This window comes from Pteropus alecto, unplaced genomic scaffold (assembly GCF_000325575.1).
Source record: "Pteropus alecto unplaced genomic scaffold, ASM32557v1 scaffold91, whole genome shotgun sequence".
Taxonomy (NCBI): domain Eukaryota; kingdom Metazoa; phylum Chordata; class Mammalia; order Chiroptera; family Pteropodidae; genus Pteropus; species Pteropus alecto.
This window is the reverse complement of record NW_006431910.1, coordinates 518,405-531,980: the sequence shown is the minus strand read 5'-3', so window position 1 is coordinate 531,980 and position 13,576 is coordinate 518,405. Positions and strand designations below refer to the sequence as shown.

General features: G+C 52.2%; 1 protein-coding gene across 7 annotated transcripts in view; it reads left to right on the top strand.

The window, feature by feature from the left end:
* The window catches only part of SLC43A1 (solute carrier family 43 member 1), a 24,339-nt gene that overhangs the window by 807 nt on the left and 9,956 nt on the right, over nt 1–13,576 (top strand). For 5 of the 7 annotated variants that reach the window (XR_003043563.1, XM_015599013.2, XM_006905997.3 and 2 more), the window contains exons 2-7: nt 814–980; nt 8,855–9,032; nt 9,138–9,193; nt 9,325–9,401; nt 11,700–11,792; nt 13,409–13,542. Coding sequence is in view for 6 of the 7 variants with exons in the window: in XM_015599013.2 (XP_015454499.1) it covers nt 827–980; nt 8,855–9,032; nt 9,138–9,193; nt 9,325–9,401; nt 11,700–11,792; nt 13,409–13,542 (692 nt within the window). In the remaining variant the exon portion in view is untranslated. Of the gene's footprint in view, nt 1–50; nt 154–813; nt 981–8,809; nt 9,033–9,137; nt 9,194–9,324; nt 9,402–11,699; nt 11,793–13,408; nt 13,543–13,576 lie in introns of those variants that run through there. The other 2 variants (XM_015599001.2, XM_015599029.2) reach the window with 2 other exon arrangements.

Below are 13,576 nucleotides of genomic sequence, written 5' to 3'. Positions count from 1 at the left end.
GGTAAACACACCCGCCCGCCAGCCCATCCGCCGCCTCTGCCCTTATAAAGTCGGCGGTCGCCGGACTTCCTGCTGGAGCCCGCGCCCCCTCCCCTGGCAGGAGCGGGTGGGCGGGCTCCCGGGCGTGCGGAGTGGTGCTCTGAGCCCTACGAAGTGAGTGAGGGGCACCCTGGGGCGCCAGGGGCGCAGGAGGGCCCGCTCTGGGTCACCGTCCACGTGGCAGCTGTTGCCTTGCACCGAGAGACTGTAGGGACACGGGTGGCCGGGTGCGTAGAGAGGGAGGGCTTGCTGTCGTCCGGCTCCAGAGGAGAAGAGTGGTCTTATAGGGGCCACGGGAAGGGGGGGTTCTTATGTCAGCCTCGGACTTCCCCTTTCTCCCCACGCTTGCTCCTGGGGGGTCCTTCCTGGCGCAGGAGGTCAGCTACTGGCTAGTTAAGGCTTCAGAGCGCGCTCTGCCCCTCGCTGACCTTTGGGAACTTAAGGAAGTGCTGGTTTGGCCCCCGGGAACGGGGTCTAAGCGCTCTGGCCGAAGTGGAAGAGCTGGGCAGCGCACCAGCGAGATGTTGCCAGCAGACGGGACCTGCCTTATCTCCGATAGCGGCCCGGCGGGAACTCAGTGCCGCGTGTGCCCCGGCACTGCCAGTGCGCCCAGAGCCGGCTCAGCGGCACCCGCTGGGAAGCCCAGGGCTCTATGGGGTCTCCATGAAGGCCCCCTCGTGGGCAGGCTCGAGGGGTCTCAGGAGCCACCACGATGCAAGACCCTAGCCAGGGGCCGCTGGGGGGCCCTTCGCTCAGTGCTCTGTTCCTGTACAGGCTAGCGGCCAGCATGGCCCCCACGCTGCAGCAGGCATACCAGAGGCGCTGGTGGATGGTCTGCACCGCAGTGCTGGAGAACCTCTTCTTCTCCGCCGTGCTCCTGGGCTGGGGCTCCCTGCTGATCATGCTCAAGAAAGAGGGCTTCTATTCCAGCTTGTGCCAAGGTATGCCCGAGAAGGGGCCAGTCGGGCTGGGGGAAGGGCAGCAGCGGGGGCAGGTGGACACCAGAGAAGGACAGGTGGCCGAGTGGACAGAAAGCAGGGCTGCTTAAACCGGAGCACCGGGCAGGGGGTTGGACAGCCCACTTCCTGACCCCTGTCAGACTTCATCTACAGGATGGGCGGCACGCTCTGCCTCCTTTATCTGATCCAGTCCTCGCTGAATGCCAGGCATCCTGCAGGGGATCCTGGTCCTGGGCCTGACCTCCGCCGAGTCCTAAACCTTTGGCAGCCTCAGGCCTAGAGCAAGATGGAGACTTCTAGAAGGGGAAGTGCTGACTCCTAAGCTGGTGAGGGATTTCTGACTAAGGCTCTCTGGTCAAGCTAAGTAAGGCCCAGGAGAGCCTGCAAAGCTGATTGTTTGTAAAGGGCCTGCAGTCTTTTTTCAGAACCTTTTGGCTCCCAGGTCTTCAAAGCACCCATTTGTACAAAGTTAATAGCCTCGTTTCCTCTAGGCTAGGCCTTAGGGAGGGTCCCCTGTTCTATTTCAACTTCTGTGACACTCCAAGAGGGAGTGGGAAGTCTAATGCTCCATATCTAAGCTAACTTAACCGTATCTCACCATATCTCACTGATAACTGCCCTGGGCGGTCTGCTGGAAGGGTGTCTTCCTTTTGGGAGTGGGGGTGGGGGGAAGAGAGCTGTGCTGACAAGCTCTGGCTAAGGAGCTGGATGGATGTGGACTGTGGCACTTCCCCTGCTTATTCTTTTGCTCCAACCTCCATATTGTGAAACAGGCTCTTGGAAGAAGGCTAGCTTGGGTTCGAATCCCACCTCCCACCAGTTTTACCAGCTGGGTGACATCAGTGAGTTCCTTAAAACATTGAACCTCAATTGCCCAGTCTGCAAAATGGGAATAATATTATTTATCCCATGGGAGTGCTGTGAGAGTCAATGGTGCGTGATAAATATTAGTGACCTTCCCCGCTTTACCCGGCTCCTCAGCCCAAGTCACTGGGGGCACCTGCTTTGGCTGTGGGAAGAGAGCTGAGGCCTCCGGGGTGGCGCTAGGGAGGTCTTAAACTCTGCTCTGGGCAGCACCCGCTCCACCAGGGGCTGCTCCGCCCCTGCTAGGGTTATCTGTAAGGAAGCAGCAGGTGGCATCAAGGGATGGCCCCAATGACAGGGCGATGGGGACCAGAGGAGCTGGAGATTAGAGTTAGCAGCTGGCCTGGGGAGGCAGGTTGGTTCAGGAGGAGCGGGCTTGGGGTGAAATGATAGGGTTCCAGGGTGGCTGCGAGAACCAGGCAGAGAGCTAGGAAGGCCTTGGGGAGCTGCGTTTGCAAATGGAGGTGGAGCGTCCAGGTCCCGCCTGAGTTGTTTACCTCGGAGACGACGGAGGACTTGTCCTAATGGCCTTGACGCCTGCCCCCTCTGATCCAGTAGCTCCTTCCCGCCTTTTCCACGTGTCTTCTTTTTTAAATCAACTTTATTGAAGACTATATCACACATTTTGATGAGGTGTGACAAAATTTGTACACCTTGGGAACCACCAGCAAATCAATATTTAGAATATTTCCATCACCCCCAAAACTCCTGCTTCCCTTTTGCTGCCTCTCCTTCCACCTGTGCTTTTTAAAAATGTTGATGAGCTTTATTAAGATATAAGTCACATACCTTACAATTCACCCATTTAAAGTACACAATTTAATCATAGTTATGGGCATATAAAAATGCAGCATAAGGAATATAGTCAGTAATATTGTATTAACTATGTATGGTGTCAGACGGGTACTAGACTTATTGGGGTTATATTAGTATCTAATCACTATCTTGTACACCTGAAACTAGCATAATCTCGTATGTCAACTGTGATTGAAAAATAAAATTTAAAAGACCTATTAAAAATAAATAAAGAAATGGTCTTTGAAGAAATAGTTGCAGTTGAATAAATGTACTTAATACCTGCAAACAAAACAAAAAAAATAAAGTATACGTTTTCATGGGTTTTAGTTTATCCAGAATCGTGCGACCACTACCACACAATCAATTTTGGAACATTTTCTGTACCCCAAAAGGTACCCTGTACCCATGAGCAGTGCCTACTCTCCCCACTCCTCCCTCCACCCACAAGTACTAGGCAACCACTCATCTACTATCTGTTATAGGTCTGCCTATGACAAAAATAGATTTGCCTATTCTGAGCATTTTATACACATGATATCATACAATATGGGGTCTTTAGTGACAGGCTTCTTTCACTTAGCGTGGTGTTTTCAAGGTTCCTCCAGGTTGTAGCATGTGTCAGGACTTGGTTTCTTCCCATTGTGACTAATACTCCATTGTATGAATCTCCCATGTTTTATTTATCCATTCATCAGTGATGGCCATGTGGGCTGTTTCCACTTTTGGGCTTTTATGAATAACGCTTCTATTCGGGTACAAGTTTTTCTGTGGTCATTTGCCTTCCCCTTTACGTATATGTCTGGGAGTGGAGTTGTTGGGCCCTAAGGATAACTCTACATTCAGCATTTCGAGGACCTGCTAGATTGTTTTCCAAAGCAGCTGCACCATTTTACATCCCCTCCAGCGGTGTGCAAGAGTTCCGATTTCTCCACATCCTCACCAACACTCGTTGCTCATTTTTTTAATTTTAGCTGTTTTAGTGGACGTAAAGTAAAGTGTTGTCTTTTTGTAGTTTTGATTTGCATTTCCCCGATGGCTAATGATGTTGAGAATCTTCATGTGCTTCTTGGCTATTGGTCTATCTTTGGAGAAATGTCTTTTCGGATCCTGTGTTCATTTTTAAATTTGGTTATTTGCCTTTTCTCTTTATTGAGTTGTAAGAGTTCTTCATATTCTAGATGCAAGTTTCTTATCGGCTAGTGATTTGCAAAGTTTTTCTCCCACTGTGGGTTGTCTTTTCACATTCTTCATGTTGTCCTCTGGTGCACAAAAAGTTTTCAGAATCTATGAAGTCCAATCTACGTATTTTTTCTTTTGCATTTGTCTCCTGGCGTCATGTTTAAGAAAGCATTGCCTAACCTAAGGTCGCAAAGATTTACACCCGTGTTTTCTCCTCAGAGTTTTAGAGTTTTAGCCCTTACATTTATATCTTTGGTCCACGCTGAGTTAATTTTTCTGTGTGGTGTGCGATATCCACCTGCTGTGTCAAGTTGCCCAGAAGTGAGTGTGCGTCTGAGCCTGGTTGTTTGGGTTCACTAGAGGTGACCAAAGCGAACCCTCCCCGCATTCTCAGTAATTATTTGTCCACTCTTGGGAAGGAGGGCACGACATGTCTCTCTTTCCCCACTTCCCTTTCACTCAAGGGACTCCAGCCTCAGTCCTTGAGACATCAGGGCGATTGGGGGTGCTATACCCCATTCCGTCTCAGTCATGCGGCCCCGTTAAACACACCTACTTCCTGCTTCTTGAAGCCTCATTCACTGAGGTCTTGGCCTCCCTCCACGGGGTCCCAAGAACACAGAATCAGCCCAGAAGTCTGTGTCCCCACGGTATGTGGAAATGGTTACGCAGCATGACTCCCAGCTCTGCTACGTGCTGGCTGGCCGATGTGAACCAGATACTTAACACTCTTAATTCTCTCGGTTCCCCCTAAGTAAAACGGGACCAATAATCCTTACTTCAGGGCTGTCGTGAAAATGAAACGAGAGCAGGATTGCAAAATTCAGGCAACTGGCAGGGGTTGTTATTTGTTATTATGTTCTGGACCCAGCTGTGCCAGCCTTTGCTGTGTGGCCTTAGGCAAGTCACCTGTCCTCTCTGATTTCCACTTCTGAGTCTGTACAATGGAGGGGACAACCCTCACCCTCCATGCCAGAGAGCAGCGATGTGAGGACCAAATGATGTCATTTTAACACACGTGGAGCTCATTATTGAGGTGTTCGTTGGTGTCAACTTTGGGGTTTCCTGTCCACACCCCCTGTCTCCTCAGTGCTTTCTGCTGTCCTTCTGTTGAGGTACACCCTGGGGTGCGTGGTTAACTCAGCTAAAGGGCTGTCATGACTGAAGGGGGCTCTGTGACTCAGAATTTAGGCAGGGGCAGTTCAGTTTATCATACGCTATTGTATATCCACATAAGTGCCGAAATGTGAAAACAAGTACATTAGGCATTTCAAGTACATTAGGCATTTACTGTTCGCTAGTTAGATCATTAGTCCTTACAACAAATCTGTGATGTAAGTGTTATTCTTAATCTCATTTGTAGAAGACAAAGCTGAAGCTTAGACAGGCTAAGTAACTTGCCTGAGGTCCCACAGCTAATAAATAAGGAGCAGAGCAAGCATCCAAACCCAGATCTGACTCTGGAACCTTTCTCTTACGCCTCGTGTAGACATCAGTCCCCGAACTTCAGCTTAGGGTTCTCCTGGGGGAGTTCAGACATAGACAGGACAACTAGCTAGAGCCCAGTCCTTTGGGAGTTTTGGTGAATGTGACTATGTCAGCTGCAGGATAGAGAAGCATCAGGCTCTAAGGAAGATCTCTCTGACAGAGGAGACAAAAAAAAAAAATGGGGTCATTTTGTGAGTGTTTGTGTGGCGATCCTCAGAGCCAGCCTCTCAAGTGGCTGCCACCACGACCCTCATTTCACAGATGGGGTAACAGAGCCTCAGGGTTGCAGCAGCACAGCTAGTGGAGCCAGAATTTAGCTACGTTCCTGTTTTCTGGCGTTCCCCAGACCTAGTCATTTGTAGTTCACCTTCATGATTTTGCTATTTCTGTGTGCCATAAGTGCTGTTATTTACTTAATTCTTCCTTTTCAATCAACTCACTTAAAAAAATTAACCTCATTTTAAAGTGTAACATCCTTAGAATCTTGGGTTTGATGTTACTTATACACACACACCATGCACATGTTTCTAATGCCTCCATATGTATACATATGTATTCCTAATAAATACATACATACATGTGTGGTATACATGTATATTTGTATGTATATATACATCTGTGTGTGCGTATGTGTGTTTTTGATGCTTGTTCAGAAGGCTAATAACTATGAAACATCAAACACCATTGCATATGCCTCCTAAGCCCATCTGGAGCTCCCCACCTGCTGTGTGGACCACACTTGAGGAAACACTGTTCTCTGTGGCTTCTAAGCCTAACTCTATCACTAACCCAGTATGTTTTCTCTGTCCCACCCCACGCCTCACTTGACTGGTCTGTAAAAGGGTTGGACTTCGGAGACCGCTTCTGTCATCCCGACACCGATAGAGGTCTAAGAGGTCTTCGCATCTTGGCCTGCTTCCTTATTGCTTCGGGAGTCTGGCTTTATCCAGCCACGCGGAGTGATCAGGTCTCAGGAACTAGCTCATATTAGTCAAACTCACAAGAGGCTGATCGATAAACCAGAGAAACAAATGCGTTAATTGACCTGGAGTTCTTAGCCACCTAGGTGGCTGGGATCCCGCACCAATGGAAGGACGTGTTTCCTTGTCAGCATTCAAATCAGCCTGGGAAACTTGCTAAGCTGCCCCGTTCAGGACAGAGGGGGCTCTGTGGTGCAGGGGAACGCGCGGGCTCTGGAGACGGTCTTGAGTTTGAATCGGAGCCTGCCTGTAGGAAGCTGTGTGGCTGTGAGCAACTCTGCTTCTCCGAGCCTCATCATCTATAACATGGCGATCATATACTCACTTTTTACGGTGGTTGTGAGAATTAAATTGAGATACTACTTTAAAAAGCCTGGCACAAAGTAGGTGTTAATTAATTGAGAGCTAGTGGGACTGTTCATAGAGGAAAGTGTCATTCGATTGTCAAAGACTTAGGAGCAGGGACAGTGTCTAAAAGTCAGGGGCTGCAAATTCAAGTGTTCACAGAGGTTGGACGGTTAATAATTGGTGAATCAGGGCAGGTGTAAGATGGCTAATGTCCGAGAGCTAAAAGTGAGGTGAGGTTTCGGGGGACCTAGAGCTAAAAGTGAGGTGAAGACTCGGAGGACCCAGCAAGCCCTGCTGGAGAGGGGTGGCCTCCACTCAGCTCCAGCGATGGCCTGATCTTCTGACTTCTTAAAGAGAAGCCAGACTTCTGGGTTTTTATGTTATAGCTCCTGATTTTAAACTGGCACCCAATTAAAATTTCCAAGCCAAACAAAACTTGTGTGAGGGCCATGTCTGGTCCCCCGTGTGCAGCCTCTGGCCTAAATTACCTTTGCATTTCTTCCTGCACTGTCCACGTCCCAACACGGTGCCTGTCATCCAGCAGATATCCAGTGAGTGTGTGTATGTAGGATAAATGGATGCAGGCAAACCTGGCGGAGGAATGAAGAGTGATCATACAATCCCTAAATTATGGGGCTAGCCTGAGCCCCAAAGGCCATGTGGTCTAAACCTTTAACCGCTTCTTCCAGGTGCCTGAGGATCCTCCCCAACCAATGGGAAACTCCCCATGGCCCAAGTCACTTCCTTGCCTGGTTGGCCAGCACTTATGATCTGAAAATTCGTCATGTTCTTCCTGATGTTAACACTTAGGTAGATCACCCTTCTGCCACCTGCATGCCCTTCAGATATCGGAAGTCGGGGGTCATGTCACCATTGAGGGCAGATACCACTCCCCCTCCCCCAGCATTCAGGTGCTGTCACATCCTCCTGTATAGCACCTGTCACTCTTTAAATCAGTATCTGCTCTTTTCCTTGTTTATTATCTAATATAAGCCCCACAAGAGCCAAAAGCTTCCTGTCTTATTCACTGTGGGATCCTCAGCACATAGAGAAGAGGCTGACCACGCAGTGACCTTTCAGGCGGCCACTATCTCCCCTTCATCAGCTTTTTCAGGAGCACAGTCTCATGACCAGGCCCTGTGCAAAGGTCTTTGCTCACCTTCAACTGAATTTCCTAAGGAAGTTCCTTTTACAGCCAAGGGGCCTGAGGCTCAAAGAGAGGAAGTTACTCGTCCAAGCTTGCCCAGCTAGTGCGTGTGAGAATGTAGGCCCCAGCCTTTCCTCCTTCCAAGTGCACCCTGAGTTTGCCCTCGGCAATGATGCCTAAGTAACAAAAAGAAGGCAGGGAACAGCCACCTCAGGTTCCCTGAGCACTGAGTGAAGCGAAATCACACTATTTCCCTCAACACTGTCCTTTGTCTTTAACTTGTCACAACTCCAAGTTGGCAGTTTACCTGGAAGACAAGTCCTCCAGGTTAATGTCTAAAGGGTATCGGAGGGCAGTGCCATGGTCCTAATTCTGTGCCCCAGTTTCATCATCTGGAGACTGGAGAGACTTCATTAGCTGTGAGTTAATACAGTGACCGTCAAGAACAATGCCTAGAAGAACATAGCTAAGTGCTCAATGATTACTAGCTATTATTTCATCAGAATGTCATTTATGGGGAAAGCGTCCTCTGAGTTTTAAGTGAATTCCTATAACATCAACCGAGTATCACTCACTTACTTTGTCCCCAGATTTGAGGGTGCTTCCTCTTGGGGGTCTACACGCCCCCCCCCCCAAGCTTGGACATTAAGTGAATGTTACATGTTGGTAAATACTTTGATGTCCGTGAGCATATTTAAGGGCCACCACCCTGCCACTGGGGATCCTCATGGACCGCTTTGGCCCGCGGCCCACACAGCTGGTTGGCAGGTGAGGTGGCCGGGCTGGGCCTTGGGGACCTGGAGGGCAGGGTCTGGTGCTGCGGGGGGAGGGGAGGCTCCGAGTGTTCAGGCCTCTGATTGGGTGTAGGACTTCCCTTGGGTCAGATACTAGTTGCTGCCATTTACAGAGGCCCCCTCCCTCCACCCCCAACCTGGCAGGCAGTAAATCAGAGGTATGGGATTCGAGCGCAGGACCCCTGATCCCAGGCTGCTCTCTCCTGTGCCCAGCTGCTCCTGCTGTCATGTGCTGAGCCCTCCCTTCCCCCTCCTCAGCTGGGAACACCACCAACATCACCCAAGATGCACAGTTCTGGTGGCCCGGCTGCGCACGCCAGGAAGAGATGCTCAACTTGGGATTCACCATCGGCTCCTTCGTGCTCAGCGCCACCACCCTGCCACTGGGGATCCTCATGGACCGCTTTGGCCCGCGGCCCACACGGCTGGTTGGCAGGTGAGGTGGCTGGGCCTTGGGGACCTGGAGGGCAGGGTCTGGTGCTGCAGGGGGAGGGGAGGCTCAGAGTGTTCAGTCGGCTCCTCCCCCCTCCAATCTCCACAGTGCCAGCTTCGCTGCATCCTGCACCCTCACGGCCCTGGCTTCTCGGGACACCAAAGGTGAGAGGTCTGGCCTCTTGTGCCCCCACAAGAAAAGAATGAGTGGGTTGAAGATGGATGTTTACCCCAGCTCTCGCCCTTGGCCTCCCACAGCTCCCAAATGCCCTCGCCCACCCCTCTCCCCTTTGCAGTTCTGTCTCCGTTGATATTCCTGGCGCTGTCCCTGAACGGCTTTGGTGGCATCTGCCTGACGTTCTCTTCACTCACGGCGAGTATGACAGCCTCTGGCTTGGCAGCAGGGTGCCCTGGAGTGGGGTGGGGGTAGGAGTGAGTGAGGGTGCGAGTGGAGAAGGGACAGTAGACACAGATCAAATTGATGTGCGTGTGTCCTGAGCTCATACTGTCTATTGAGGTCTGTTCTAGGCGTTGGGGCTGCAGGACAAACAACTGGATTTCCTCACTTTCCTGGAGCTGGCATCTGGGGCTTAGGGAGACAGGCAATCCCCCAAACAAGTAAACTAATACATTATGTCCGTAGTCATAGGTGCCAGAAAGGAAATAAAACTGGGTAATGCGATAGTGACGGGGTGGAGGGGAGGGTGGGGGGGAGCCGCTTGGGACAGAGTGTGTGTTTGCCTCGCTGTGTACGTGTGCCGTGTCCACAGGAAAGGTTGGGAGAAGGCACATGCGTTCCTTGTGAGTGTATTCGTTTGCACCATATAAAATTGCCAACACTTGACCTTACTTGACCTGCAAAAACAGTTTTCACATGGCCTGACCTCTTACACATTTGTACGAGTTTTGAGTGTGTCACTCTGGGTGTGTAGGTTGACATATGTGGGTGAGTGTTAACGTGTGTAAGGGTTCAAGGCTTATGAGTGTGTGGTTGGTTCTGGCTGGAGCTGTTTTTTTTTTTTTTAATCTCAGTCTGGGCTGTTTATCTCGGAGGAGGGCCGCCTGACCACCAAACTGGGTGTTTTTGGCCGAATTTCACCTCAGCCCTTCATTCCAGCCCAGGACATTTCACAACTCTAAGGAAGCAGATCCTTTCCTCCTGCCCCCCTCCGCAGCCCCTTCTCCAGGCTGTACAGCTTGGCTCAGGGCCCTACCCCGTCTCCCCTCCCTGCCCAGCGCTGCGGGGCGCGGGGTCCTGACCTTGGACCCTGCGCTGGCCGTCCTGGGGGGCAGGCTTAGGGGGCCCCCCGCCGCGCCTTCCCCCGGCCCCGGCGCCAGGGATCTCCAGCCAATGGCAGGGCCCGGCGCCGTCCCCACCCCCAGAGCCTCTGCGCGAGCTCGGATCCCGCGGGGACAGATCTGGGCTTGGACGTTAGTGCTCCCCAGCCCTTCAGCGCGGGGTTAGCTAGCGGGCTGGCCTTGCGCCCCCGTGCTGGGTGGAGGCCGCGCCCTGGGACCCTTGGGTTGGGGGCGGGGTAGCGGGGCGGCTCCAAGGGCCTGGCCGCTCTTGGCCCTGACAATTATCGCTGGAGGTCTTGGCAACGTGCCTTGCAGATACAGGGTGCCAGGGCAAACCTCTGCCATAGTTGGAGTCACCTGGCCCCACACCCTTTTCACAGCTACTTGGAGGTTGGTGGGGGACTCAATTCTCTGTGTTTATCCACCTTTCTTTCCAGAGCTATTTGGGGTTTCTCTTCTGGGCTTGGATTTCCCCTCCGTGGAGAATAAGCCGTCCCAGCTGTGGGATCTGTTGGCGTGGGGAGGATGGTGGAGAAAGTGGAGTGTACGCTGAGAGGGGCCCAACTTTGCTGTCCCCTCCCTTGAGGACCTGGCTCAGGCCAACAGAGCAGAACATGCAATCAGTTAATTCTCTGCTGGTGGTCTGTGCCTGTCAGAGCCACCTGGACACCCGGCCTCCCTTAGTCCCGCCCTCGCCGCCCTAGCCTGTCCCATGAGGGGTCCTGCACCATCCTGTTCCAGAGACAGCCATGGTCACAGTCTTGGGGTCTGGGATAGAGCTAGAGCAGCCGGACGGAGAAAGTCACGAACACGCTCTGCAAACTCGAGCACGTTTCTTCCCCTCTCGGGGCCTCAGTTTTCTCATCTGCCAAATGAGTTGCACAAGATCAGTGTTTCTCTTTTAAAGAATTAATTCACTTTCCAGTTACAGTCGACACACAGTGTTGTATTAGTTTCGCATGTACCACAAAGTGATTCGACATTTATATACCTTCCAAAGCAGATGAGTGTTTCTTAACCACCCATTCCGTGGGTCATGAAGAAGCGTCGCACGATAAAGAGGCATCCATGAGCACCCGGGGAAAACCTGGGCTTAAAGAAAATGGACAAAATTTCTCTTTGAGGGTGCTTCCGGGGGCCTTTTAAGATGCTAAAGTGCCTCGGGCGTCTATAAGGAGGGGTTAGAGCAGTTTCCACCATTGATTTGCCTTGGAACTCTCCTGAGGTGTCCCAGGAGGCTGGTGTTCCCGGAGCTCACTGTGAGGGCGGCTGGGCCGGCCGCGGCCAGGTTTTTCTGGTGGAGCTGGGAACGGGGAACCCTGGGCGGATGTGGGGGTCTGCCCTGCTCACTGGCGCTGTCCTCTTCCCTCAGCTGCCCAACATGTTTGGGAGCAAGGGCCCCACCATCATGGCTCTCATGATCGGTTCCTATGCCTCTTCTGCCGTCACGTTCCTGGGAGTCAAGGTAAGGAGCTCCTGCGGAGACGGTGAGGTCACTGGGTTTTCTTTTGCCTTCACGCAAGAACTGTACGGGGCTGGGGACAGAGTGGCTAGTGTCCGGTGACCTAATTCCTGCCAGTTAGAGGTCAGTCTCCACCACCTGGGCGGGAAAGGAGGGGGGCAGCGGGCGGGTAGAGCACTGAGTCTAGGCGCTACTGCCAACCGGTGGGTCTGGTTTCTCTTCTCTCCTCCTTTCCCTTACCATTGTCCCAATCCAGGCCTTCGTCCTCTCTCATGGGCCAGTGCAGGCTTTCCCAGCTGGTCTCCTTGCCTCTGATCTTTCCCCTCTCCCATCTGTCATTCACATGACTTCCAGAGTGATCACACATGGAGGACTCACTCACACACCCACTTCGCCTGCAGAATCAAGTCCAACCTCTTCACGTGCATTCAAGGCTCTTGGTTCTCTGGCCTCCCCCCCACCTTACTGGCCACATCTCCTTCCCCTGCCCTGGAGAGTCTGGGTGGCTTGGGTCCAAGGTCACAAAACTAGTTCATGCTAGGCCAGATCCTAGACAGGTCAGCACAGTGGCCTTTGTTCTAGTTCTGGGCAACCTTGGGGCCTCATTCCTCCCTCTGATATCAAATGGTAACAAAGTACCCTTTCAACTGGGCCACCGTAAGCCCCTCACATTCCGGCTCAGGCAGTTAACTTGTTAGCTTAGCAGGCACTTGCTCAGTGTCTGCAAAGGACTTTGGTAGGGTGGCCTTCAGTAGGTCAGGCAGCAGCGTTCCTCCCTTCTCTTTGGCTCAGGCAACTAAGTGTGGCTTGAGGTGGAGCTCTGTCCTGCCCCCAGGGAAGAAGGAGCCCCAAGGCCCAAGGAGCCCCCAGGAGGAGCAGTTTTCCTGGGCAGCACTGGAGCTCTGAGCAGTAGTCTGAGGAGAGGCCAGTCAGTCATCCCAGACAGAGGGTGGCAGAGGACAAGAGAGTCCCACCATCTCACGTACCTGGCTTCCCCAGTAGAAAGGCCGGCACATTGGCACAGAAACCCAGTCAATTCAGAACCTACTTGTCCTGGGTTAAGAGGCCGTGAGCAGAGCATTGTACATCTCCCCTCCCCACTCAGTGTCGCACCTGGGAGCACCTGTGGAAGGTGAGATAAGGCTTGTCAGCTTGGGTTTGTCTTTCCCGTGGGGAACAGGCCAAGAAGGGGCAGGATAAACGATATTGGCCCTGATAAACCTAGAGCCTTCATTCTCTTTTGGACATAAAATGAAATGACATTTTTGTGTAAAATCAAATGTGCACGGAGTCAAGCAGGATTTGTGTGTCTCTCAAAATAATAATTGAGATTCGAAGACATTTTGAGCTCGTGGCCAGCAACTTCAGTTCCTTCATCCCACTCTAGGGGGTGCTGCAGTGAAAAAGGCAGAGGTGGTCGGGTTTCTAGTTTTCTCAACTTCCGGCCTTGGTTTCCTCATCTGCAAACTGGGCACAAGGAATGGGGTAGAAGAGACCTTCCCTAGGGCCTCCGAGGTCTGGGTTCTACCTTTGGCTGGAAAAGGTGGGTCTGGGGCCGGGGGACCTCCCCCACAGGTCTGTCCCCTCCCCCACAGCTGATCTGTCCCCTCCCCCCACAGCTGATCTACGATGCCGGCGTGCCCTTTGTGGTCATCATGTTCACCTGGTCGGCCCTGGCCTGCCTTATCTTTCTGAACTGTGCCCTCAACTGGCCCAGTGAAGCCTTTCCCGCTCCTGAGGAAGGCCGCTACACGTGAGTGGCTCTGTGGGTGCCCTGGGATAGGAGG